This window comes from Orbicella franksi, chromosome 7, assembly GCF_964199315.1.
Source record: "Orbicella franksi chromosome 7, jaOrbFran1.1, whole genome shotgun sequence".
Taxonomy (NCBI): domain Eukaryota; kingdom Metazoa; phylum Cnidaria; class Anthozoa; order Scleractinia; family Merulinidae; genus Orbicella; species Orbicella franksi.
This window is the reverse complement of record NC_138151.1, coordinates 10,284,839-10,310,437: the sequence shown is the minus strand read 5'-3', so window position 1 is coordinate 10,310,437 and position 25,599 is coordinate 10,284,839. Positions and strand designations below refer to the sequence as shown.

At 37.7% G+C, this 25,599-nt stretch overlaps 1 protein-coding gene across 3 annotated transcripts in view; it reads right to left on the bottom strand.

Moving 5' to 3' along the window:
* LOC145491651 (A disintegrin and metalloproteinase with thrombospondin motifs 1-like) overlaps positions 1-17,669 on the bottom strand; it is a 33,038-nt gene extending 15,369 nt beyond the window's left edge. For 2 of the 3 annotated variants that reach the window (XM_081470863.1, XM_081470865.1), the window contains exons 1-15: positions 17,629-17,669; positions 16,072-16,136; positions 15,675-15,700; positions 14,075-14,141; positions 12,302-12,627; positions 10,447-10,597; positions 9,647-9,807; positions 9,153-9,239; positions 8,266-8,399; positions 7,766-7,779; positions 6,650-6,755; positions 4,490-4,624; positions 3,790-3,946; positions 2,222-2,317; positions 1,170-1,309 (exon numbers count right to left, since the gene is read on the bottom strand). In XM_081470863.1, the coding sequence (XP_081326989.1) occupies positions 1,170-1,309; positions 2,222-2,317; positions 3,790-3,946; positions 4,490-4,624; positions 6,650-6,755; positions 7,766-7,779; positions 8,266-8,399; positions 9,153-9,239; positions 9,647-9,807; positions 10,447-10,597; positions 12,302-12,627; positions 14,075-14,141; positions 15,675-15,700; positions 16,072-16,132 (1,661 nt within the window). In that variant the 5' untranslated portion in view covers positions 16,133-16,136; positions 17,629-17,669. Of the gene's footprint in view, positions 1-1,169; positions 1,310-2,221; positions 2,318-3,789; positions 3,947-4,489; positions 4,625-6,649; positions 6,756-7,765; positions 7,780-8,265; positions 8,400-9,152; positions 9,240-9,646; positions 9,808-10,446; positions 10,598-12,301; positions 12,628-14,074; positions 14,142-15,674; positions 15,701-16,071; positions 16,140-17,628 lie in introns of all 3 variants that reach the window. The other variant, XM_081470864.1, reaches the window with a different exon arrangement.
* Between the last annotated feature and the right edge of the window lie 7,930 nt (positions 17,670-25,599).

Genomic DNA, 25,599 nt, shown 5'->3' with positions numbered 1-25,599 from the left:
TTGTTTTATTAAACCCCCCCCCCCCCCCAAAAAAAAAATATAGAACACTAAGCTAAAATAAGAATAAAAATGCCCCGAAAAATCACGCGTAAGCTTACCATATTTGTATAGGATGGTATAATGGCTCTTATTAAAAACTATATCATTAAGATAATGCAACTGAAGAGCTTTCATTGGCTTAGCCATCATGGGTTATATAAACAATAGCCTCCATTTGGCGCGGAAATATGCTCAGATATTTGTCCCTGGACATTATCTGTCTCGAGAAGCGAACAGTTTTCAGAGAGCGTAACTCGAGGAAAACTGTGGGCGTTAAGGAACAGATGTCCACGGACAAATATCCGAGCTTATTTTAGCGCCAAATGGAGATTATTATATTCATGATTGGCCTTCAAATATTTTTCGGAACACGCGCGGCTTTGAAAATTAGGGAATATCACTTGGATATTCCCCAGTTTTAGCTGGGGAATATTCAGTCACGTGACGCGTTTAAACCAATCGCGCGAGAGCGAAAATATTTGATGGATTATTAGAGCCATTATACATGCTCTACGAATATATCATGGTAAGCGTGCGGGTGGTTGTTTGGGGCGTTTTTATTTTTTTAATTAGTTTTGTTTTCCATATTTAGGGGGCGTTTTTAATAAAACAATTATTCCACTCGCGCTTGTTGGATATAAGATGAATTTAGCCAACTCGCCTCCTTGGCTGTCTACCATCTCATACCATCAACTATTTTTGCGCAATTGGTCTAAGCGAGTCACGTGACTGAATATACCCCCGCTAAATCTGGGAGATGTGCGAGTGATATTCCCTATTTTTTTAAACTGCGCGTGTTGTGAAAAATGTTTGAAGGATGGTGAACACAATAACCTCCATTTGGCGAGAAAATATGCTCGGATATTTGTCCTTGGACATTATCTGTTCCTCTGCTTCTTGGAACAGATAATGTCCGCGGACAAATATTCTAGCATATTCTCGCGCAAAAGGGAGGCCAATTGTCTATATAACCCTTGATGGCCAAACCGGTGAAACCACTCGAATTGCATTATCTAGTGATTCAGGTTTTAATAATTGCTTATAGTCAACACCCGCATCCATCATAATATTGTCGTAAAATTTTTCAAGATTTAAAAAAAATAAGATGACGCTAGAATCGAATTACTTACGGTGGGTTAGTACATGTTCTTTCTCGGTAACGAACTCCCCCCTCGCATGATCGAGTACAAGCTGTGTAATCAGACCACTCGCTCCAACCTCCATTGGTCATTGGTGAACCGTTGTCTACACAGTGGCCCTTAATGCACCACTTCAAAATAAAAGTAAGAAAGTACTTGCGGAATCTCAATTAGTTAACTAATTGACGTCAGTTTTTGATGCGTCTGTCCTATTATTGATCATCAATTTCGTCATAACATTGTTAAAGTAGCTGTGGATCCCCGAGTGCGGGATCCGCAGACTACTTCGACAATGTTAATGCATTTAAAGCAAAGTAAAAACATCAACGGCTGAAAAAGTCTATCTTTAAAGGATCACATAGCGAGGTTGCCAGAGTCATTTTGGGCTTAGTCTTTCTTCCATGTGAAAAACATAGTCTATGTTCGGGTCGGTGGACGTTTTCCGCATTCCACCACTTAGCAAATCGAATGTGGTTTAGTGTGGTCTGTACTCTTATCGACAACGATGCGCGTCATCGCAGTGGTCAAGACTCACTCGGCTGCGCCTCGTGAGTCCACAACAAATTTTGACTACTGTGATGACGCGTATCTTTGTCGATAAGAGTACAGACCACACTAAACCACATTTCGGTTTGTTTTTTATCACAACATCAACGTCAAAGGAAATTTTTCTTTTTTTTTTTTTTTTAAAGCGCGAGCTGAAAAAGGCATTGCGTGACACATTGACGCGAGCAGCGTTGCCTGGAATCTTATCGACAACGGCAAAAAAGTGTGTTCGAACTATAGCACCTGAACGAGGTTGAGGCAGACATTAACACATATTCCTGTTCATTCTGTCCAACCTGATTTCAACTCGGCACTTTTCTTCAATATAAGAATATTGGACTCAATTGTTTTAAAAACTTAGGAACGCGTTCAGCTTCAGTAACGCAAAGAAAGACTTCTTATAAAAATAAGGTGCAAAAAACGTCTTTTTGCTGGCAAACTTTTTCTTAGCCCAAACAAGGAGCTAACACAACTATTGACAACAAGCATAGACCTACACTACGAAACCCACACGCCGTCCCATCAAGAGGTCTGAACGAGCGAGAATGACACAAGTAGCCATCTTCTGTGCAGTAAAGAGAGCCGCATTCAACCTGAAATGTAAAAAAGAAGAACAAGTAAATTTAGTGGAAAAATATAATGAAACGATGTAAAATATGTGAGAGATGCTGATAAATTGCAAAGACTTCCCATGGAGTTTTCCTTGTAAAGTGACATTTCAGGGTTTAAGGGTTTATAAGGTTCAGGCAAGACATTACAAAACTTGGGACCCAACACGATGTGATAGAAAGAGAGGTTTTTAAGGTGGCCGAACACAGTTTTCAAGTGCCTATGCCTAATTCACCATTACTTTTAAACTATTTATGCTTTGGCGCCCGTTTTTTGCAAGAGTCAAGGTTAACCTCAGAAGGGTTTATTCTCGCATTTTGGCTATGGTGTGTGCTGTTGCCATGGCAATGGGGCTGGTTAAAAACAAGGCTTAAAAAATGGTTTTTGTTTATTTAAAAAAAATCCAGTCGTTAGATTTTTTTCATCATTTGCCCACTACGAATTGACTTTAAATCCCTCCTGTCAACACTGTTCTAATAAAATTTTGACACAGACGATTTTCGGCATGTTTCTTTCTTGCAGTCCTTGTGCGCGCGCTGAACTGCATCAGCAAAAGCGCGCGCGAAAACTGTGTTCGGCCACCTTAAACGAATCTGAAAGAAGTGAAATTCAGCAACAAAAAACCTTTTTTTCCTCTCCTTTCATTACAAGATCCACTTTTCATTTAAAGTAATATTCTCAGGGTTAAGGATTTTCAGGGTTCAGGCAAGGCGTTTGAAAGGTCATGCAAAACCCTGAAGCAATGTGATTAAAACATTTTTCAACAAATCTAAAAGAAGCGAAATTCAACTAAATAAATTGTCTTCTCCTCATTTTTTCTTTGAAGCTTTAACACCATTTTCAATTTTGTCTGATAGACTTGATATGTACTTTTTTAATCTCATCGTAGCCCGACACCTTCATCAACGCATTGCCGAACAAAAGTATTCGGCTATCGGTAAACACCTTTCAGAAGCTCACGGTAACAAAAATCTTCTTAATGAGGGCCAATTTCGTGTTCTCAAGAAGTGCCACGGGAAATTTGAGAGTTAAATAAAGTTACTATTATTATTATTATTATTATTATTATTATTATTATTATTATTATATACTGCCTCCTTTACCAAACGCTTTTCATCAAAAAGCTGAGGCCTAGCCTTAACACTCAGAATGACTTCATCAGTGCTAAACTCTTTTTTTAGCTTGTAGCATATTTTTATCTTACCTTTCTTATTCATGAACTGTTGTTTTTTTTCTTCTTGTATTTACTGAATATTCATACTGTTTTTTTTTTACTTGATAATGACGTCCGAGAACGTCGAAACGTCGTGTATTTTTTAACCGCTTAAAAAATTCTTAGATGTTTTTAAGAAAAGTGTTTTTGCAATTTTTTATAGCTAAATCATAGTTGTATCAGGTTATTTCTCCTTTCCAAAAGCTATATCATTGGTAAGATCCGGTTTACTTCCACTTGTACCTCTCTTTGAGGGCATCTTCTGGATCCAACCCCATTTTGGATTTCGCACTGCTTATCCGCGTCGACTAGTTGACCTGGCAGCATGGATTGGAATGAGCTTTGGGGTGTTGGGCGGGTTGAGGAAGGAACATCATCCAAACAAACAGAATTGCTGCTCCTGAAATGGGAAAAAAAAAGAAAAGTTAAATGGATAACTCAGTATTGGCAGATCTTGAAATGATTCTGGTCATGCTGAGGGGAATTGTAAACTCATTATTGCTCTCTGTTAGAGGGAGGCAAACGTTAAGTCTGCATACGAGTTAAGTGGCCCATCAAGCTGGCGCTTATCTCCGGTTTCAGTAGCATGAAGCGACTAGGAGTAGTTGTACTCCCCCTGAATAGGATGCCAGTCCATCACAGGGTTACCCCCGCATTAAATTCGCCGGTACTTATTTATATGCTCACTGTGTGAGTTAAGTGGCTTTCCCAAGAGCACAACGCAATGTCCTCGGCCAATGAGATGGCCAGTGGTATGGTCAGTGGGATGGCCAGGTTTTCGAACCTGGACTTTTCGATCGGGAGGCAAGCGCACGAGTCATGAGGCCGTCACGCCTCCACAGCTGGACACGGGGAAGTCCAAATTAAAAAAAAAAAACAAAAAAGAAAAAAACAAAACAAAAAAACGTTCATTGTCCACACTATCGCGAAAAAAAAAACTTACACTAGGAAGTCCTGAATCTTCGTCATGCTACACGAAGACCATTCCACAGACCCAGGTCCTCCTTGAAACACCGTTGACATGATATTTTTATGATTGGGGCACACGTTACCTTCAGAATCATGACCCACCCCGAGGCTGTGAGAAGACAAACAATTTTCACATCGATGTTAGCATTGCATGGATTGTTACGGTTATTTATATATATAAATGTATTCAATATCTCGAAGCGCAGTAGCTGGCAACATATATACATTCCGCGGGCTATCGGTCTTTTATTCAACAAACTCTCGCGATTTCCATGAATTCATTAGTTTGGCATTTTGCAAAGCGCCGCACAACCACATTTTATCTACAATCCTGGAAATTAATGTTTTTGAACACTTCCTTATTCCCAATGTATTTTTTTCGCCAATGTTCATTCTTAATAAGACAATTCAAAACTGGTGCACATCAGGATTTGCCGGTTGCCAACACTGAGTAGGGTGAAGTGAAGATTTTATATCGGTGGCTTACTTCCGAATGGACTGCATTGCGGAAGCTCCGCCCTAAAGGATAACTTGAAGTATATACGAGCATGGGGGTGTCACGAGTTAACGACATAACAAGGCTAGTTAAAGAGTTAAAGACATGACAGATAATAGACCATTTTACAGTTGTCTGCTCGCTGACCTAGGGCCCGGTTCTCGAAAGCCCCGGAAACTTTTCGGTCCCGTAAAGCCATTTTTAGTTCATCTGTATTTAAAAACGGAAAAGTGTATACACCTGAAACTTCTTCAGTGTGAAGGGAATCTCTGTTCATATGTAGAATGTGTGAATAAAACAGCTTTGTAATCATAAGGTTCGAGATTTTGCTATGGCATTGCGGATGCGAAAACTTTTCGGGACCTTCGAGAAACAGACCCCAGGGGCCCGTTTCTTGAAAGCCCCGGAAACTTTTCGGGCCCGAAAAGCCATTTTTTAGTCAATCGGTATTTAAAGACAGAGAGGTGTATACGCCTGAAACTTCTTGTCTGAAGAGAAACTCTGTTCCTAAGAACATATGAATGAAAAAGCTCACTAGTCGAAAGGTTTGAGATTTCGCTATGGCTTTTCGGGTGCGAAAACTTTTCGGGGCCTTCGAGAAACGGGCCCCTGGCCTTTAAATGGCAGCGAGGCTGGAGTTGACCTTGTTTTGACACAGACCTCACCGCTTTTGTTGAGTAAATCAAGTTGTTCTAATGCTAACTAGGTGCATTTACATGGCAAAAGCAATGAGGTCTGTATAACCCTTTGACTACCAACTACGCATATATATATACGTAATTAATGGTCGTGCTCTTTGTGCCACTTGTGACGTCATCAATTTAAATGCCATCAGAATTTCTTGATAAGCAGATAGTAGCGCTAGGCTAGCCCTTTCCGCACAATGGTCAGGTTTAGATATCGACAATATTCCGACGTCGCAAATCGAAAGACGTTATCAGTTTTGGTGCAAAAACGGTGGTAAAATGGTCCACAACGCCTATGATTGATCAAGGTCCATTTCTAGACTTCGCCCGTAATTAACATCCAACTTTTCACTGCAGCCAGAAAGAACATACAATGGGGCCGAGAAAAACAGAAAGGAAAAGGCCAACAAACGAAATTGAGAACGGTTAATGGCAAAAAAAAGTCCAAATTTTGGCTTATGCGCATCCCCGGACTTGAAGTTTTGCTCAATTTTGTACCTAATCCTCGAAAAATCTCTCCTTTTAGTAAGAAAAAGCTTTTTTTTAGCAAAACTTAGGCTTATTTAGCGTCATGGCAGCTAAAAAACCTTACTAAACGCTTAAAACCGGTATTTTTTGGCGAAAGTTTGATATTCAAAGGGTTAAAACAAGGTCAACTCCAGCCTGGTTGCTATTCAAAGGCCAGGTCACCGAGCAGACAACTGTGAAATGGTCAACTGGTAAATCTAATAGCAACTGGATAATATACATGCTCAGCGTGTTCAAGAATGCCGTGAAAAAAAAAAATAGTGTAAAAAGATCGATAAATATAAAATAATCGGGGGCTTATCATAATTAATATTTACACACAATTGTTAAGCCAAGCCTGGCTATTGGACAAAAAAGGTGTATGTTCTATGCAAGTTTACTGAGTAGCTCATCGCCACACATTTTGTTTTTTTTTTTCACTTACTTGTGCGCTGATTCGTGTGCGATGACATAAGCAGTCTGCAGACCGTTGTCTTTCACCACGCTTGCTACATCGTTGTAGTAACAAATTCCACCAAACCGTGCTAAGGCTGTAAGGGAAATAGAAAGGACTAGCATCAACATCCATGTTTATGAAATAACTGAGCCACTACGCGCGCTCTCAGTGGTCGATAGGTGTGTTTAGATGAAAGTATGTAAACACGGTTAAATGGTTAAAATTATTTTATAAAAGCAACAGAGCACTTTTTCCGTGCTTACATTGCCTCATCTAAACCTTCGGGGGGCTTTGAGAATTCTAGAAAGTTATGCAAACCCGAGACGTAGTCGAGGGTTTGCGTAGCTGTCTCGAATTCTCCGAACCTTAGATGAGGCGATGTAAACACGGAAAAAGTGCTCTATTGCTTAAATTTCGAACGAAACAGCATCTTCCTTCACGAGAATAACCTCCCATTAACATCGCTCTTACATCTGGCGGGCTTTCATAAGAAGAGGGTCTCCTGACTGCTCTTGTTTCTTTAACCTCGTTCCCAGGGCAGACAAGAGATCCTGGAAACGAAGTTGCTGTTTCTTAAGGTGGCTCAAGACAGTTTCCAGCACTTTCCAAGACTTACATTTTGATGGATCATAAAAACCCCTCGTTGTCTATTGATGCTACAGTCGTAGTATCATAAAACTACACAATTATTGGTGAATACGTTGGTATCATTTTTGTGACATAATAAGTTACCATAGCAACAGTATGACTTGCCAAAACACCCTTGATTGTCACTTTAAGTGCTTATAATTAAAAAGCAGCACGGTGAAACCCATTGTCTGCTCTCGCTCGTTGACGCATCGCATAAATTATTAATTCATGTGTCTGCCCGCTTATTCTCAATGAAAATTAGCCAATGAGCGCGCGCAAATTGCTTCACTATTAAGATACCTACTGCTTACTCAACGGCAGATAGTTAGAATAGACTCAAAAGTAGAAAGTAGTCGGTGCTGGGTTAGATTTAATTATACATTAGTTACCTTCATGCTCTAAACGTGGTAAAGAGTTCACAAATAATTCAGCAAAAATTAAAAAAATAAAGATGAGAAATACGTTCCAATTTACCTCCAGTTTTTCCGCTGTGAAGATAAAAATGAAAGTAATAATAACACATTAGATTGATATCACGTTCGAGTTCACAAAATGTAAATATTGTTGCTCTTTCTTCGTTTCACTTATACCTCTTTAGTGTGTGTGTGTGTTTTTTTTGTTTGTTTGTTTGTTTTTTGTTCAGTTACAATCATGAGGTTTACTTTTGCATTCTTTCGATAATTTCATAAATCCCCCCAAAAATGATTTGAACATTTTATTAAAAGCTGGATCATTGGATGATGTAATTCAAGAGTTTTCATAGGCTTAGCCATCATGGTGTTTGAGCCATTTCACCATGCTCTACAAATATGGCAAGCGTAAATGTATTTTGAGGGGCATTTTTTTCTCTTATTTTAGTAAAACAATCATTCCACTCGCGCTTGTTGGATATGAGATGGTTATAGCCAACTCATATCCAGCTCGTGCTCGTCAAATAATTGTTAACTATCCATGATTGGAAATTTGTTACTTACCTGCGAATAAGAACAGCTATGTCGAATTGCAGTGGATCTGATTGATCATTTACGTTGTTATTCCGAGCCCATTCACCTACTTTACCAAGTACAGCCTTATGAGGAATATTTTGATCAGATGGATCAATACCAAGCTGTGACAAGAAAAAAGTGAATCACGCCGTCAATGCTGGCAAGGTTAAACTTAGATACAAACAAACCAATCACAAGCATCTCTATGGACCAGGGGAAGACTCCGTATAAAAAAAGTACGGGGTGCTCGTCGTAAGTTGAAAGGAACTCCTAAAAGGTAATTAGATCCAGTTTTGTGGGCGTGGTTGAATTTTTTTCACCCCTAAGAGGTATACCAATTCTTAAATAACACAAGATCTTCTGTCAAATCTTTCTGCTCAATACCGTAAAAGGGACCGCAAAAGTTTCCGCTGTGAAATTTGTGAAGCTGAACACCCTAACAGGAACGTACCAAAGTCGCTTTTTCAACTCCTAAAAGATACGACAAGCACCCCCGTCCTTTCTATATGGGAATCCCGCCGGGAGGGTTCCATAGCCCACATAGAAAGTCGGAGCTGCGAGCAATGTATTTGGTGTTTGCTTTACTGGGTGTCTGGAGTAAACAAGATGTCCTTCTGGAGTCTGGTGGGTTCTTGTCAAAAAATTCATCACCGAAATTCTTATCCCCGGCTTTTGAATTAAACCACAATATTTTGTGCACGAAAAGGGGGCCCAGAATAATCTTTATGTAAACGATAATTTGCATTGAATTTATTTACAGATAGAGCAAATGTATAGCAATCTAAAATAGTTAGAAATCCCTAATATTTGACCACAGCCTTTAAGTAACTGTTACTTTGCTGTTATTTAGAAGCTGTTCAAAATATAAGCATTACCTCTGTATTTTTGATAAGAACAAGGCGAGTGACCACGAAATTAATCTTTATGTTTCCGATCGTTGAGTCTTGGTAAATTCCGTTTGTCTGCAAATAAAATTAAACGAGTTAGAAGCCGGTACTTATTATAAACAGTATTATTTAGAAACAAAATGATACTGCTTATTTCTCTCCCACTCTGATCCACATCTGCTATACCGGTTTCGGGTTCTGTGGCATACAAGTTTCTATGAGGTAAGGTTGCTAGCCTTATGCTTCCGTTAGCAGTAATCAGAACATTTCATCAATCCTATTTAAATTGCTCTCAGTTACCTTGCCTTTCCTGTCTTCTCTAAATCTTTTACACTTCGAAATGGAAAGCAATTCATACATGATTTTGTAATTCCCACCTCTCCCTCGATAGAAGGGTTTCTACAGTGTATTTCATTGTTAGCTTCCAATGTTTACATCATTTACGTACTGTCCATAACATGTACAGGGTTTTTATTACTCACAATGCTGCCTATCAGCAGTAAGAAGTCCTCGATCAGGTTTCCATGGAAGGCCACGGTTTGTTCATCTGCAAGTAGTGCCACTTCCAGGTACTTGTGGGTTATCCCAATATCATTGCTATCTTCCTGTAACTGGCGTTTTGTCGCTGAATCATCTCTCTTCGCTGAGGCAATTTTGCACAATTACATTGGGTAAGAAAAAAAGGAAACAAACGAGGTATGAATGAAAATGGAGGTAAAACTCGACGTCGAGCTTGAGGGTTGCACCCTGCCAGGGCGTTTCCCGGTTTTTGGAAAATTAAGAGACTTGGAGTACTTCTACTTTAGTTTTTCTTGTTGACATGCTTCCATGTCTATTCTAGGGTAATCCAAACATTCAATTCATCGGTACTGTTTGACCATAGTTAACAGGGGGAAATAGTTAAGAAACCCGGCGAAAGGTCTATCCGTATAACATTTTAGTAAAGTTTGCTAAAAGCTGAAAAAGACCAATACTCACTCCGCAGTGGTCAGCATAGAGCTTCTACGCATTTTAAGATTATGTCATTTTGTGGTTTTAGTCAGCTGTTAATTTAAATCATGTTCCTTCACATATAGCCATCATGCATACGCTAGCAGCGCTTCTAAAAACATTATTTTATGCCTTCGTACGAACTGGTTATAGGTGAATTATTACTTCATGATTGAGAGATACTTTCCTTTGAAGGTTCGAACATTCTAATCTTGGAGGTTTTCTTGGCTTAGATGTGTTAAATTGGACTGTATTTAAAGCTACGAGTCTGTTCATGTACGCGTCCCCTTACCTGGTTTAGTGTGACAGTCGATTCCCTCCTGCGATGATCTCCAGTAAACCAAGTGAGGCCTTGCCTCTTCTTTTCCTTTCACGTGCCGAGCAAGACGTGCGGGCAGAGGGTGGATTAAGAAAGTATTACGTGAACGTCTCACTATCCCAGTCTGTCAAATAATAGAAACGAAGATTAACGTGACACCGACCAAACGTGTCACAAATGTGACACCGGCCAATCATGGCGTGGGAGTCACGTTCGGCAAGTGCAAATTAAAGTTAGCTTAAACAGGATTTCATTAAAAACTCTAAACAACATACATTTAATTTCTTTCCCATCTACATCTTAGTTTGAAGAAAAATTACTAAAACATGATAGCAAAATTTAGATGTGTTGGCCTATTTCAGTGGCCAACTATTAGCAATCCAATTTATGAAAAAAAAAAAAAAAAACTCGGATTCAATTCCAGTTATTTTCAATACTGAATCTGACATCTTCTGCGTTCAACCGTTTCTCGAATAACGTTTTAGTTGTTTCATTGGCGCTTGACTTCCAAAACTCAATAATTATCTCAAATTTTCCGACCTCTCTTGGCACAAAAAATGGTGCTAATATCACCTCAACCAATTATCAGTCAATGGTTTCGTCGGCCTCCAATTTTCTTTTGTCAATCAGAACATAGTTTTAGGTTGTACCCGTTCTACTGCACATTTTTTACGTGTCGGTTACATGTAGGGTGCCGTCTCTTTGGCTAAGTTTTAGAATTATACTAATATACTTATTCGGATGCTGCAAATTGATTGGCTGAGCTATCCTACACTACCAGCCATTTATGTGCAGTGACTGGAGGTCGCCTACCAAGTTAATACAATACAAATTTTATTAGCACTCCCCATGGGGGCTTTTCAGAACTAATACTACCAAATAAGTTACATTAGAATTAAAATGAAATAAGCCAACGTCCCAAGGAATTATAAAAATGATATAAAATAAGGTAGAATTATGTGACATATTGTATTATAAAGATAACAATTCACGTAAGAGTTTACCTCGTGATCTTCGTTTAAAAACATTCAGAGATTCGGTTAGCTTAAGATTTCTTTCTAAACTATTCCATAATGACACTGTTCGATAGTACAAAGTCCTTTGTCCTGTAGAGGTTTTACAAAGAGGAACGTTTAAAAGTTGCGTGTTTCGAGTCTCACGGCCACTTAACTCCGCTCGCTTTAAAAAGAGCGACGAAAGGTAAGCGGGAGCTTGTCCAGTCATTCATTTAAAAGCCAGCACAGCATCACGATAATACAGTTGTGATTTAACTGGCAGCCAGCGTAACTCTTTTAGGACTGGGGTCACGTGATCGAACTTTCTGGTATTACTAATTATTTGGGTAGCAAAGTTAAATGGTAATGTTTTCACGATTTACCGAAATTTTTCGGGGAATATTTAGAAAAAATTGGATAATTATATTCCTGAGAAAGCTGGAAGAAGACATTTTACAGATTCTTGACGCCAAGAATTCGAAATGTTAAAAAAAAAAATGCGCGCGCGTATACAACTGCAAATTTCAAATAGCGAATCAGTCCACGCTTTTGTTCTAAAAGTGTGAAGTAATTCTTTGTAGAGAAATTATTGGAAACGATAATGTGAACTCAATTTCAGCTACAATTCTACTAAAGGACAGACAGACAGACAACCTTTATTTAAACACGATAATACACGATAAAACAGACTTGTAGCAGCCTCAAGCTCATAATTTAATCGTTAATTAGAATTATGGTTTTATTATTATTATTATTATTATTATTATTATTATTATTATTTTATTTTTTTTTTATGTGAAGTACGTTATTGAAAGTTTTAAACTCGATCTTACCAATCCGTCGGCAACACTCAATGCCACCATAGAATCGGAGTCCGAAGCCACTTTTCCAGTTACGAATGACTTTCGAGAAACCGGTTTTGTAATTCGTCGGCCTTCTTCATCGTGCGTTTCTAGCTGCAGATCAGGAGCCATGAAATTGGTGTGACGTTTAACCTGAAGGTGCAGCTGTTCTCCCGAGACGTCCATGATGTAATGATATGTTGCATTATCGTTATCGTCCTCAGCCAGATCTCGTTTCGATCGGTGATCCAGCGAATATGTGAGAAAACTGCCTCCTTCATCCGCCTTAAACGGTAATGTGACATCGTATTCAGGAACTAAAAGACAAATAAACAGACAAGCAGTAAAGCTTAGACCAAGATTTACCTGTTAATCTTTGGTAGAGGATTAAAAGTATTTAAAAAAAGTCCTAAGGAAATACGCGCGCTGATTGGTTAAAAATCGTGTTTCCATAACTCGATGGAAACACAGAACTAGCACGAGCTTTTGACGTAATGCTGACGCGAGCAAAGATAATTTACATTTTGATGATCAAAGTAAACAAGCTGTTTTTCTTTTTTTCGTCGCGGTGTTTTCTAAAAGAAATAGAAAACATGTTCTCTGTATTTTAATCGAGTCATAGAAACACTCGTGAAAGTTTGGGAGAACTCGAAAAAGCTGTGAAAACACTCGCCTGCGGCTCGTGTTCCCACAGCATTTCTCGTTCTCCCAAACTTCCACTCGTGTTTCTATAACTCGATAGAAACACGGTACATGTTTTCCATGTCTTAATTATGGTTACTCAAGAACATAGAAATAGCTAATCCTGCGAGGCAAGTTTTCTCAACTGGACAGATCAAGCTGCTTTACATGCAATTTCATCCTCCACGAAAGCATCAACGCCCGCGTGTGGTAGCATTATTGGCGGAAGAACTGGGTACCATGTCTAAAATAACCTGACAGGGGTTATGTTAGGAAATAAGACCTTTGTGGATGAATAATTCTTTTACCCTTCATCGTCTCTTGGAGAAAACTAATTATTATCCTTTCTTTTTATCACACTGCTTGATCGTTTAACGGTTGATCAAATTTCTTAGAAATTGGATGTTTGGCATTAACTAAAAGTAAATGTGATTTTTTTAAAAAATATATATCATAATTAAAAATGCTTTTGAAATACGTAAGCAAGTAAAAACTAATGATATCAAGTTCCGACGTTTCAGCTACCTCATGACGTCATTATCAAGGAATGAATAAATGAGAGCGAATTTTTTAAGAGATAAGACCTGATAATGGCGTCATGAGTTCGCCGAAACGTCGTGACACCATAACTATAGAAACAGAACCACGTGTATGCATAGAAATAGAAAACCATGCAACTCTTTTCTCATGGTCAACGTGGCTAGCGGCATGGATCGCGGGTGCGTGCGCCAAACGACGACGACCACGACGTCAAACAACATGGGGGCCATACTACAGCTAATTCATACAAGTATACATTATAAACAGAAAACCTCCTCGCAAAGTTACAAAACTCAAATCAAAATTTTCGGGCTTTGAACAACCCGACCCGGGAGCTCCGCTTTTAAGTTTGTCTAAATCTATCTACTATCGTTGGTTTTTACTTGCTTGTGTCTTTCAAAAGTCAGAAGAAAAAAGGCACAATACCGAAAAGAATGTCTCAAATTGCTTCTCGCATCAGATTTGATATCTTTGTAGTTTTTGTAACTTTTCCTTTCATCAAGAAGTGTCAACTGAAGTATAAAGATAAAATTGCAATCATACCATTGGACAGATGCTCCACTCCGAAAAGCCTTTTGATTTCCTCGCTTGTCATCAGATGATGAAGTGGCTACAAAAGAATCGGTAAGGAAGGAAGCGTTACGGAACTCTAAAAATACAAGACATTTAAAACGATGTATAATATGCTTTATTAAAAACTGAATCATTGGATAATACAATTCAAGAGATTTCATTGGTTTAGCCATCATGATATATGAGCCATTATCTCCTGCTCTAATAACATGGTAAGCGTACGTGTCACTTTTGGGACGTTTGTATTTTTTTTTTCTATATTTTGGGGCCGTTTTTAATGAAACAATTGTTCCACTCGCGCTTGTTGGATATGTGACGACTATAGCCAGCTTGGCGCTACGCGCCTTGTCGGCTATCTATCATCTCATATCCACGGGCGTTCGTGGAATAATTGTAAAATATCAGTAAATACATGCATAGCTGATGGCCGAGCACAAGATTAGACATAACAATATATCCCCGCTCTTCTCGATGTGCGATACGAGTCACGATACATATTTAATAACTGTGCATTTTCGGCGATGTACCTCAACTTAGAGGAATACCAAAATATCGGTTTGTGCAAAGAAAACAATTTCTGCGAGTTAAAAAGGGGGCAACTGAGCCTAGGGGAGATTTAGATGATGCGGATTACGAACCACTTTAGATAAAACAGTGGAAAAGAGGAGTGCAATGAACCAGGCGTACCAATTGTGATTCCTCTTACATCGATCTAAAAACAGATATATTTTCAGTTTTAGCATAGCGCCAAGAGACTATGGCATAGTCTCTTGATAACACTCAATTTGATCTGTCTGATAGATTAAATCTCTTAATGGGGTAGTGATAAGATTTTCCCTGACTTCCGTATGGAAAATTTTGGCAGCCACACGCTATCCGATAACTTAACGCGAGTACCACATACCATTCGGAGGATAACGAAAATACATATTCCATTTTCCTGGTGCATTTTTTTATTACTATTTTTAATATCCTTAAGTTGTTGTAAAATAATTTGGCTGATTATCGTAGACCTGATACTTGTATTGGTTGTCAAAAAGAAACGCTCTTTCAGTCCTGCTATAGAAGTCAATAAGTTTCTTTCAATTCTCCATTCCCATGTGCAACACAAAATGGTAGCTGTTTAGTAATACAGTGCAAAATGCAGTAAAGGAGTCAAACTCAGGTAATATCACTAAGGATCTTAAGGAGAAATAAATACACAGTGTGGCCGTGATTTTCAGTACTAATAATGACATGGGAACACAATTTTTGTCAGTGCTGGGGAACGTTAACATCTGTTGTATTGCCCGTTTATCAGAAGTACAGAGTATATCCTATTTATATGTCAAAAACAAAGTAACAACTCACGAGAACTTCGCTACCGTAGGCTTAATAGAGGTGAACTATATTATTTTTCTTGATATCGTAATTAGCTTAGTATCATTCGATATTCAACAGATTAATAACTATTTTTAAAAATCTCTTTTCTCCAGACATGCCCCGCCTAACAACTATATTCAACTTATCGAATGGATTTCGACGGACTTTAAAACAGTTTGATGTTTCGTTTTCTAGTTATCAAACTCACCGTGTCATTGCTGGAAAGGTTTTCACCTAAAATTAATAATAAAGAAGAAATGTGAGTTATCGAAGGCGAAACAACTTTCAGAATATGAAACAAAGTGCGGGCTAACCGACGTTGCTGCCGTTGATTTCTGAAGTAAAGCTGTATACATTTTAAGATGGACAAGTTAAAAGATGAAAGCAAGGGATCAGTAAACAAACAGGAGGGTTCACTCAGAATTAGCAAAGAGAGAGACTGGCTATAGGCGCATTCTGGTAGGAGTTAAGTATCTTACGCAAGGACATGTACCAACACGGCGACACTGGCTTAAATAAAGCCTGTTAAAATCAATTTCACGTGCAAACACATTGACTATTACAAACTGCAACAAAAAATAATTTGGCTACTTTGTAAAACTTACCACTGCATAGGAGCGAAGGTAAATAAATGAGTATGCACATCAAAGAAGGCACTAACTTCATCTTCCTGCTTACAAAGAAAACAAATACTTCCAAACGGTCGTAAAAACAGCAGAGAAACAACAATTTTCAAAACGGAAACAACATTTTTATTGTATAAAACATAATTCGACATTCCTATGTCATCTTCAGTTGCAAATGGTCTACGGTTGTACATTTGAATTTTCACTGTGTGCGCGATTACGTTGTAGAATTACGCCATGAAATTTACGTTAACAATTTAAATATTGGAATACACTAGAAACAAAGAATAGCAACAGTAGTTGAAAGAGAATCACAAACACAAGAGCAAAAAAAGGAACAATGCAAAAAGAAAACATCAACAGCAAAAACATATATGTATGTATATATATGCTATTCTTTGTTTCCAGTGTATTCAAATATTTAAATTGTTAACGTAAATTTTATGGCGTAATTCTACAACGTAATCGCGCGCACAGTGAAAATTCAAATGCACAACCGTCGAACATTTGTAACTGAAGATGACATAGGAATGTCGCTGAAACATGTTTGTAAAATAAAAAATGTTGTTTCCTTCTTGAAAACAAATACTCTACGTAAATCAACCATCTAAGCCCTTCCCATTTGACCTGAAGAACGTAACAATGCAGAGCCATAAAAAGTTGTAACGCACGTACGAAAGAAACAAAAAAATAATTCCTTTAGTTTGAAATAGTTAACGTTGCCAAAACAAGGACAAAATAAGAAAGGAAAAAAAATTTAAATTTGCTTCCAACGATAAAAATCGAGTAAAAACGTTTCCATTTTAATTTACGCCAATGCAATCGTGACTTAATTTAACTGGCAACATACAAGACAAGACGAGACAAGACAAATTCTGCGCGTGCAATACAGAAGTGTTGAAGTTGACATGAAATATGACAATAGTCTGTTTGTAATAATACCTCACTTTTTGTGTAAACAAATAGACACTTGCTTTTTAAAAGGTTGCAACTAAAGTTGTGCTTATTAAACACGAGAATGAAGTTGTATGCTCTGAATCCGCCAGCACGCAAGAATTTTGAAAGTGGATGTTGCTCTCTTGATCACAAGAGTCTAGATGTGTACTGTAGAAGGCGTCTTCTTGGTAAGCTTCTTTACTGAACAAAACTCAGTATTAAAAACAACTCACAGTTATTAATTTGTCCTTAAAAGCGGCTATGGGCCTTTTACCCATGGCCATATTTGTCCAATTTGATGTGTTTTACTGGTGCTCGGTAAACAATGTTCACGCGACGCAGCAATGGAGATCGAGAAGGGGGTGCTTTTCCTGAGTCACGCATTATGGTGATGAAATGCAATGCCATTAATCCAATACGAAAACGTCTCTAGAAAATCGACAACTATTACTGTTAATTCGAGACTATAACGATTGTATTGGGTTAGAAAAAGATACTGCCGAACTCAAGATACTGTTTCCTCTTGTCGTCCGTAAATAATAACTGAGCACAAGAGGAAAGAAAGTTCAAACAAAGAAGATTATTGTAAAAGATACACACCTCAATAAGTTCGGTGCTGAGCGGGATCTTTGATCTCTTCTCTTGCGACTGGTCAGCTATTCTAACAGAATTTACCCTTATATATATACGCCGTTGTATCTTTTATCATTCGACGAATTTTAACTTCCGTAACAATGCACGGAAACTACGGCTGTTTTATGACGAAAGGATCTCATATAGGCACCACCACTTTATCACCTTGTTAATCGGTTTAATAGCACCAGGTGCCGAAATCTAATTACTTCGCACGAAAACGTTAAGATTACAGGAACGGACTCTTTGAGAGAAAATGTCAGCTCTTAATGGGCTTAATCCAAATAAGGTGTCAGTTTTGACAAAAAGAAAACATCGCAAGTTACAAGGGAGAACTTACCGCTAGAAAAAAGTAATAATGTGTCATGTAAAAATAATCCATTATTATATTTTTATTAAGAAACACATTTTAGTTACTTCTCAAAATATAAGCTAAAACATTGTCAAGCAGTTTGTAAACATCACGATTTTTGAAGTTTTCAAATAAATCTACCTTGCATTCACTGAGCGAGAGCGTTGTAAATCGGGAAATTAAAATGTATGTATAATAATAGGCGATCGCGAAGAAATCATACAATGCTTTTATTGAAAAAAAAAAATGAAAAAGCTAAGATTCGCAAGAAATTAGAAGAAATTTTTGTTGGACACCGGATCGTGAAAAAAGATATTTTGACAGTAAGTACACAAAATTAGGTGACTCTTGAAAGCTTTTTCTGCGGTATGGATTTCCGACTCTTTATTATGCTTATAAAATTGAGTTAAAATGATCCCTGTTATCCAAGAGCTATCTTATTCACATCATTTAAACAGTTATCAAAGGAAAGAAAAAAACGTTTCTCGTCAGGAAAGTTGGAATATACATTCTAAATGATCAAAAAAGCGATGAAAAAGAAAATCAAGAAACCGTTGACTTCAATTCAAAGTTATATCCTTGCAGCATAATACTTCTTATACAATACAAACAGTATGTTTGGTAAAATTGAAGATGCGTGGGTCTGGATTATACTTCGAAAACCTTAAGAAATTTATAAGCACAAAGACTGAAGGTGTTAAGTGTTAATAGTGTGAATGTAAAAGATGAAGCCCTATCTCTGGACTGCTAATAACAATGTAAATTGAGATCACTTGATGTCTTGAAGTGTCGAAACTTCCTACGCTGAAAAGGAAACTCAGGATTGTGACCTATGATGTTTCTTTTGATACCGGCGCGGCTGAGATTTATCTTGAACTAAATTAGAATATAAAATTCACGTCATAAATGAGTATAAATGGAATTTGAATCAAGGCCATAATTAATTCCTTTAAGACAGAATCCACTTAAATTCTGTGCCAGTACAAAGATCGAAAAGAAGCAGTAAGGAGACATTTGCTTTCGATATGAAAAACATACGCGAAAAATCTATTGCGGTGTGGCCTTGTGACCAGATATTCACGAAACTATGGAAGGAAACATGAAGTCTCCAAAATAGAGAAAATTCAAAACTAATAATAATATTAACAAAAATGTAATGCTCTAGTTTCAAGCCCTAGAGCAAACGAATACACTCCGTCCAGTAAAATAACTGCCTACTTTTTACTTGGTTCTCGATGTATTGGGCTTATCGAGACAGAGGTAAGGTCATTACCGGGATTAGACTAAACAAGTCAGGTTATATCAAGCCTTCTATGAGATGGTTTATCTAAAGCTTGAGAACAAAAAAAGGTGGCTAAATGGAGCTACAAAAGCTGATTATTCAGAAGAAAAAAAAGGTGGATAAATGGAGCTACAAAAGCTGATTATTCAGAAGAAAAAAGGGTGGCGAAATGCAACTACCAAGGTTTTTTACTGTCAGGTTGAAACTTAATCTCAACCTGTGGAGGGCAGGTTGGGCTGTTTACAAAGAAATAGAAATTGAAAAGGACTTATTGAAAAAAAACTTATGAAAAAGACTTAATGAAGACCGTTATGTTTCTTTAAAGAACACAGCGTAGTTGTACAGTGGGTAGTAGGGGTGGAGAGAGGGAAGGCAGAGAAACATTGCCAAAGAACTCCGTGAAGATTTCCCAATACAATTTCGACGTAAGGGAGGAAAGACTAAAGAAAAAAACGGAATGATTTTTTTTGGATGCCAACCGCGACAACGGTTTGTTTGAGAAATTTGCATTTTCACAAATTAGGCGTTGTGCCATGATCCTGAGGAGCGTTACGTCACCGCTATGAAGTCATCCACCGATGGCGCTTCGAAACTGCAGTTCGTCTCCTTGTAATCTCAGTCTCCTTTGTACCAAATAAACTGAGTCCCCGCAGGCGGTCTATGCGTGGCATCAAATATTACAAATATTGCAAATATTGCAAAGAACTGCGTGAAGTTTTTCCAATACACTTTCAACATAACGGAATAGTAACCTAGGCCGGAAAAAAACTGAATCAATTTCTTTGGATGCAAAACCACGACAGTGGTTTGTTTGAGGCATTTTTATTTCCATCACCAGTCGTTGCGCCATGATCCAAGCGAACGCACGTCACCACTATCACGTAACCCACAGAGGCGCTTCCAAACTGGTGTTCGTCTCCTTCCAATTTCAGTCTCTGCACCAAAACGTCCACGCAGGCGGTCTATGCGTAACTTCAGCGACAGGCATCAAATAAATGTATCTGATTTGTCATTAACTCTTCCCTTCCGTTATTATTCAAGTTTATTTGTCATTTATATTTTCCTTTCGTTTAGTTTTCGACGTTTATTACCAAGTTAGTGAGCACACTCGTCAGAGCCACAATCGCTGTATTAACCACGCAATTGGTAATAAGGTCTCATACTGACTCTTTTAATCACCTAATTTATAGCTCCGTGAATGAAATACTGTACTTTGTATTGGCACAGTAAATAGAGGCGTTTTTATTTGGATTATTAGTGGACTATTAGTAATAGTCGAAATAAAGACGCCTCGATTTACTGTGCCCGGATACAACAGTATTTTATTCCCATAACTATAACTTTCCGGTGAAAAGAGCAGCGTCAGAGGTTCCCAAGTACCATGCAGATTTGTTTAACCAAATGATATATACCAGTGCCATTTAGGCTAGTCAAAGGTGACATTTATATTCTCCCAGGGTAGGTGGCACAAATCTCGACTGTATTTATATGCCGATTTAAAAGTTACAAACGCCATTTCGAAAACTGTTTTTCTGATTCTCAATTCAATAATTAATACAATAATATTTGTGTATATAAGTTTCGTTTTGAAAGGTTGTTTTTATTCTTTAACTATTTTCTCAAACAAATGTGACAATTCGAACTTCAATATTGTCACCTGTATCTCATTTTCAAACGTGTTAAAATTTCGCCCGTCAAATAGATTGTTGAAACTTTGAATTATTTTTCCTCAAATACTGATTCACCCAAAGAAATACTTTAGCGGAAAAAAAAAGATTTCTCGTGAGTGTCTTCCGATTCTCGCCATTCTCAGAAAATGGCTTTTACGGCTTATATCTTGCTCTTAAATTTAACAGATTTTGAACTACAGAGAAAAACCTTTTATCAAAGAAAGGCAAAAAAACTATAAACTATATTCCATCAATACGGGCCATGTCCTTATATATGACTCAAACACAAAAAATTTGATATATTTAATTTCTTGGTGATAGATTAGGGCAAAAGAGCGTTTTACAGCCAGTGTTAGACTAAAAGTTAGACTACAAATTACGGCGTAACTCAGATTCCAAACTGTGTTTACAAAACAGAACGATTTTTATTTTGTCTTTGTCCGAGTTTCGTAAACCGAGAATACACTCTTTTTATTTATAAGTATATTGTTTATTTCCAGCCCAGGCTGAATTTTCGTATTTGCCTGCCGATTTTAGGCTGAAAATATTATTTTGAATATTCGTAGATTACAGCTTATGACAGCTTATGACATTTCCGTTTTATACTGATTGACTTTGATGGCGTTGAAGTAATTTTGGGACCAGACTGTGGGCATTTTAAAACTGGATATGACACACATAACTTCCAGCAGAAATGTTACTAACATCGAACATATGGCTGGTGCCGTTTTGGTTGTTTTTTGGCCAGTTCTGCCGTTTACAGAATGGAATGTTACACCGCTTCGTTAAAAATATGTAATTGTAATGTCTTAGCAAATTTTCAACACAAAATTATATTCTTTTCAAAATCTCAGCCTCGAGTTTACTTTTAAAATAATCTTAAAATTTCGCTATTTCAGCCGCGATATTCTTATAAAACTAATATTTAAGAAATAGAAAACATATACCGTGTTTCCATCGAGTTATAGAAACACGAGTGGAAGTTTGGGAGAACGAGACTGCTCTGCGGCTCGTGTTTCCACAGCTTTTTCGAGTTCTCCCAAACTTTCACGAGTGTTTCTATAACTCGATAGAAACACGGAGAACATGTTTTCTACTTCTTTTAGAAAACACCGCGACGAAAACAAAGGAAAACAACTTGTTAAGGTTACAGTATACCTTCGGGTCGGCAATTTTCTTCAAATTTGGATTTTTGGGTCAAAATAGTGGTCGAAGAATAATCTCTAATTTCTGAAAAAAAAAATTTGAAAAAGGCTAAATATTGGCGGAGAAATGGCGGTTTTACGTTTTCACCGGAAGTAAAAGTTTACCTCTTGATTGACAGCCCTATGGCGCGTATGCAATCAACCGAGACGATTTTCGCGGGAATTACCTATATGGATGTCACGAATTGACTACTCAGTTGATCAGCATTGTTGTTCTAACTACCCAGCATTTTTGGTATTAGGCGTGTCTCTATTAAGTTATAAGTAAACATAGACCACGTTTAAACCATGAACCAGTTCGAAAAAGCGAAAACAGCGAAGAACGAATGAAAATACATCAATGAGTGAAGAAGCGAAAGTTCGCCACGCGGATGAATCTATAGTTATCGTATAAGGCGGGCAAATATTCGTGGTAAGAGAAAAGAAAGGTTCTGTAAAATTTCGGAACTTGACAGCAATAACAGGGATGCTGAGTCCGATATCGAGGAATCGTCGGACTCATTGAGACCATTTGAAATATTATCCATGCACAGTTGCCCACACACAGTTGCTCTCTGCGCTTTCTTTTGTTTGTTTCCTTCGCTCAGCCACTCTAGCGTTCGTATCCTTTTTAGTCTTCCCCATTTTGCCAGACCAGCTTCAAGAAAAACCGAGCTACAGAAAAATTCTCTCTCTTTCTTCGGTTCCTTGAGCGCATTGCTAAACACAAGAGTTTTTTAGAGATTCGCGCGTAAATTTCACCAGGAGGTTAACGGTAGTAAACTTTCCCTGCACTGATTGGCTTAGTTATCTGAGAACCCAGTTGAAGTCGTTTGTGGGCGGAGTTTGTTTGCGAAGCATAAAATTTTTCTTAGCGCTGTTTTCTCGAATAAATTTTTTCACTTGAAGTAGACACTTTAAAGAGTTATAACTCTTCAATTTGGACAGTGGCTAGTTTAACATATAAACTACAAAAGCGTGTCTGGGAATTGTTAATTTCGAGATAGTTTTTCTTCGAGAGCGATTTTTGTACGATCACTCCACATTTTTTTAATCCTATTTCGAAAATGTTCAGTAACTTTTTACTGCAATTGAATATGCCAAAACGCAGACACGTTTTTTAAGCGCTCTGGGCCCTGAAACCGAGGAAAAAATTAAATTGGCAAAAAACGAAATTCGCTTTGACTTGTAGCTTTCGAAAGGTGATTCGGGCGCTCGCATTTAGTGGTCGTGAAAAATTCGACAATTCATTTTCTTTCAAAATTCTTGGTATAGTTTGATAGCCAGCTCCATAAGCTTTAATTTGATATAGGGGTTTAGGTATCTACAGCTTAAACTGCACGCGCTACATCGCTTGCGCGCGAGACACCCCTGAAGGTATACTGTAACCTTAACTTTGATTATCAAAATGTAAATTCTCTTTGCTCGCGCCATCGTTACCGCGACAGCTCGTGCTAGTTCTGTTTTTCCATCGAGTTATAGAAACACGATTTTTAACCAATCAGCGCGCGTATTTTCTTAGTACTGTTTTCTAAATTCTTATAAAAAAGAAAGAGTGTACAACGCGTGTCCACAACGCTTTATTGGAGAGAAATGATTTACTAAGTCATTCCAATTAAGAAATACACACCCAGATGCAATCATAGCAAAGAAGTAGCTCCAGAAATTGAACATAAAATATGTAATTGTAAGTGAGGTTTTATTCGTCTCAGGCCTTTCCGTATGCGCTTGATTTAGTCGATGTACTGAACTGTTCCCTCATTGTAATAGAATGGGTGATGAGAACTGAATTAACTAAACTAGCCTTTTGAGGAACTAGGCATCCGAAAATTTTATTTGCTTTAATAAACGGTATTATTTTGCAAAGGTATCTCTTACAATAAAGGCGTTCGTTTATTTTGTGATTCGTATGTAAACTAATCGTAAATAATTACATAGACGGCTTAATATATTGACCTATTAGACGGCCGTAACGCCATAGTCGTTACAAAGAAGTGTATATTTATAGTCGTTACAAAGAAGTGTCCATTTAAAGTCAACTGCATGAATCGAAAACACATAGAAGACTCATAAAAACACAGAAAAGTCAAGTATTAACATTTTCACTCCACGGGTTAGAACAGTGCTAGAATGGTTAAAATTATTCTTGATAATTGCAAATATTCTTATAAAATGATTGAATTATCTTATTATCTTAACAAGGAAGCATCTAGCGCTTTTGTTTGTTAATAGTCTCCCCTTACCTGTTGTTCTCTTGACAGCTTGGTCCTTTTTAATATCCACTGTTGAAGTTATTTCCCTAAAGAATACCGATAATTCTGTTTCACTTGCTTAGTAATATCGCCTAAGAAGTTTACCCGATACGATTAATTTTGCTTGATATTTAAAACAATGGGCTCGTAACGAAACTGTTTGGTGGCGCGCAATTATAATACACGAGAATACATGTCTGAATGAATTAAATACAATATACATAAGTGACATTACAGTGGCACATTTCTTTGTCATAACACTGGGTGAAAAGGGAATCTTACCATTGTTGAAATATTGTCGTCTATACTATTCATGTTCATAATTTCTACCCTCATTAAGAGTTAACTAAATCAACATTGTTCTTAAACTGCATTTAGTGCCACCTTTCAAAAAATATAGTTGATAATTGCGATAGTATCAATCAGCTCAAAGAAAACCGGAACATACACAGTATTTTCTCTAGCTGGTTGCAAATTGGTAATCTTCATTATGTAACATGACAAATAATGACTGGCAAATATTCTCTCAACTTGGATTTAACACGCTACAAGTACTTTCCAATTCCGTCGTCTATTCCTTCCAATTAAATTGACATGTGACGCTTACGTGCTCATTTCAGAATCAGTAAAGGTAAGTCCTCAGTGCGGATATGTTGAACTTCATAAGTCATTCATGATGGATGTTATAGTCACAAATGGATGTTTGGACAGGGGCATTCAAATTCCTCTTCAAACAAACTGACTGATCATGTCTTGATGTCTGGAGGATCGTACTAATGATGCGATCGCGTTAAAACTGTAGATCATGACTGTACAGTGTCTGAAGAACGAGCGATCGGATTCCCACCAAGTTAAATGATCTTGTCTAAGGGTGCACTATTTTGATTTGGATAGTTCCAGCTCGTCGGGTCAAGCGACCACCCAAGTTCCAGAGAATAGCAAATGGACAGAAGTAGGAGAGTATTAGGGTCTCCACAGACTAGACACTTAGTTTTCGACAACTATTTGTTATCGACAATTAAAAAACGTAGTGTGTGAGATGAGTTGTCGACAACTTAACGCTAAATAACACACATTTTAGCATGTGTTTTGAGCATGCGAAGTAAACGTTAGCTCCCAAACACTCAGAGGTGGGACATAGTTATCCACAACTAACACTCCGTGCCCAATGTGTGGAATGCTTGCATTGGACACAATT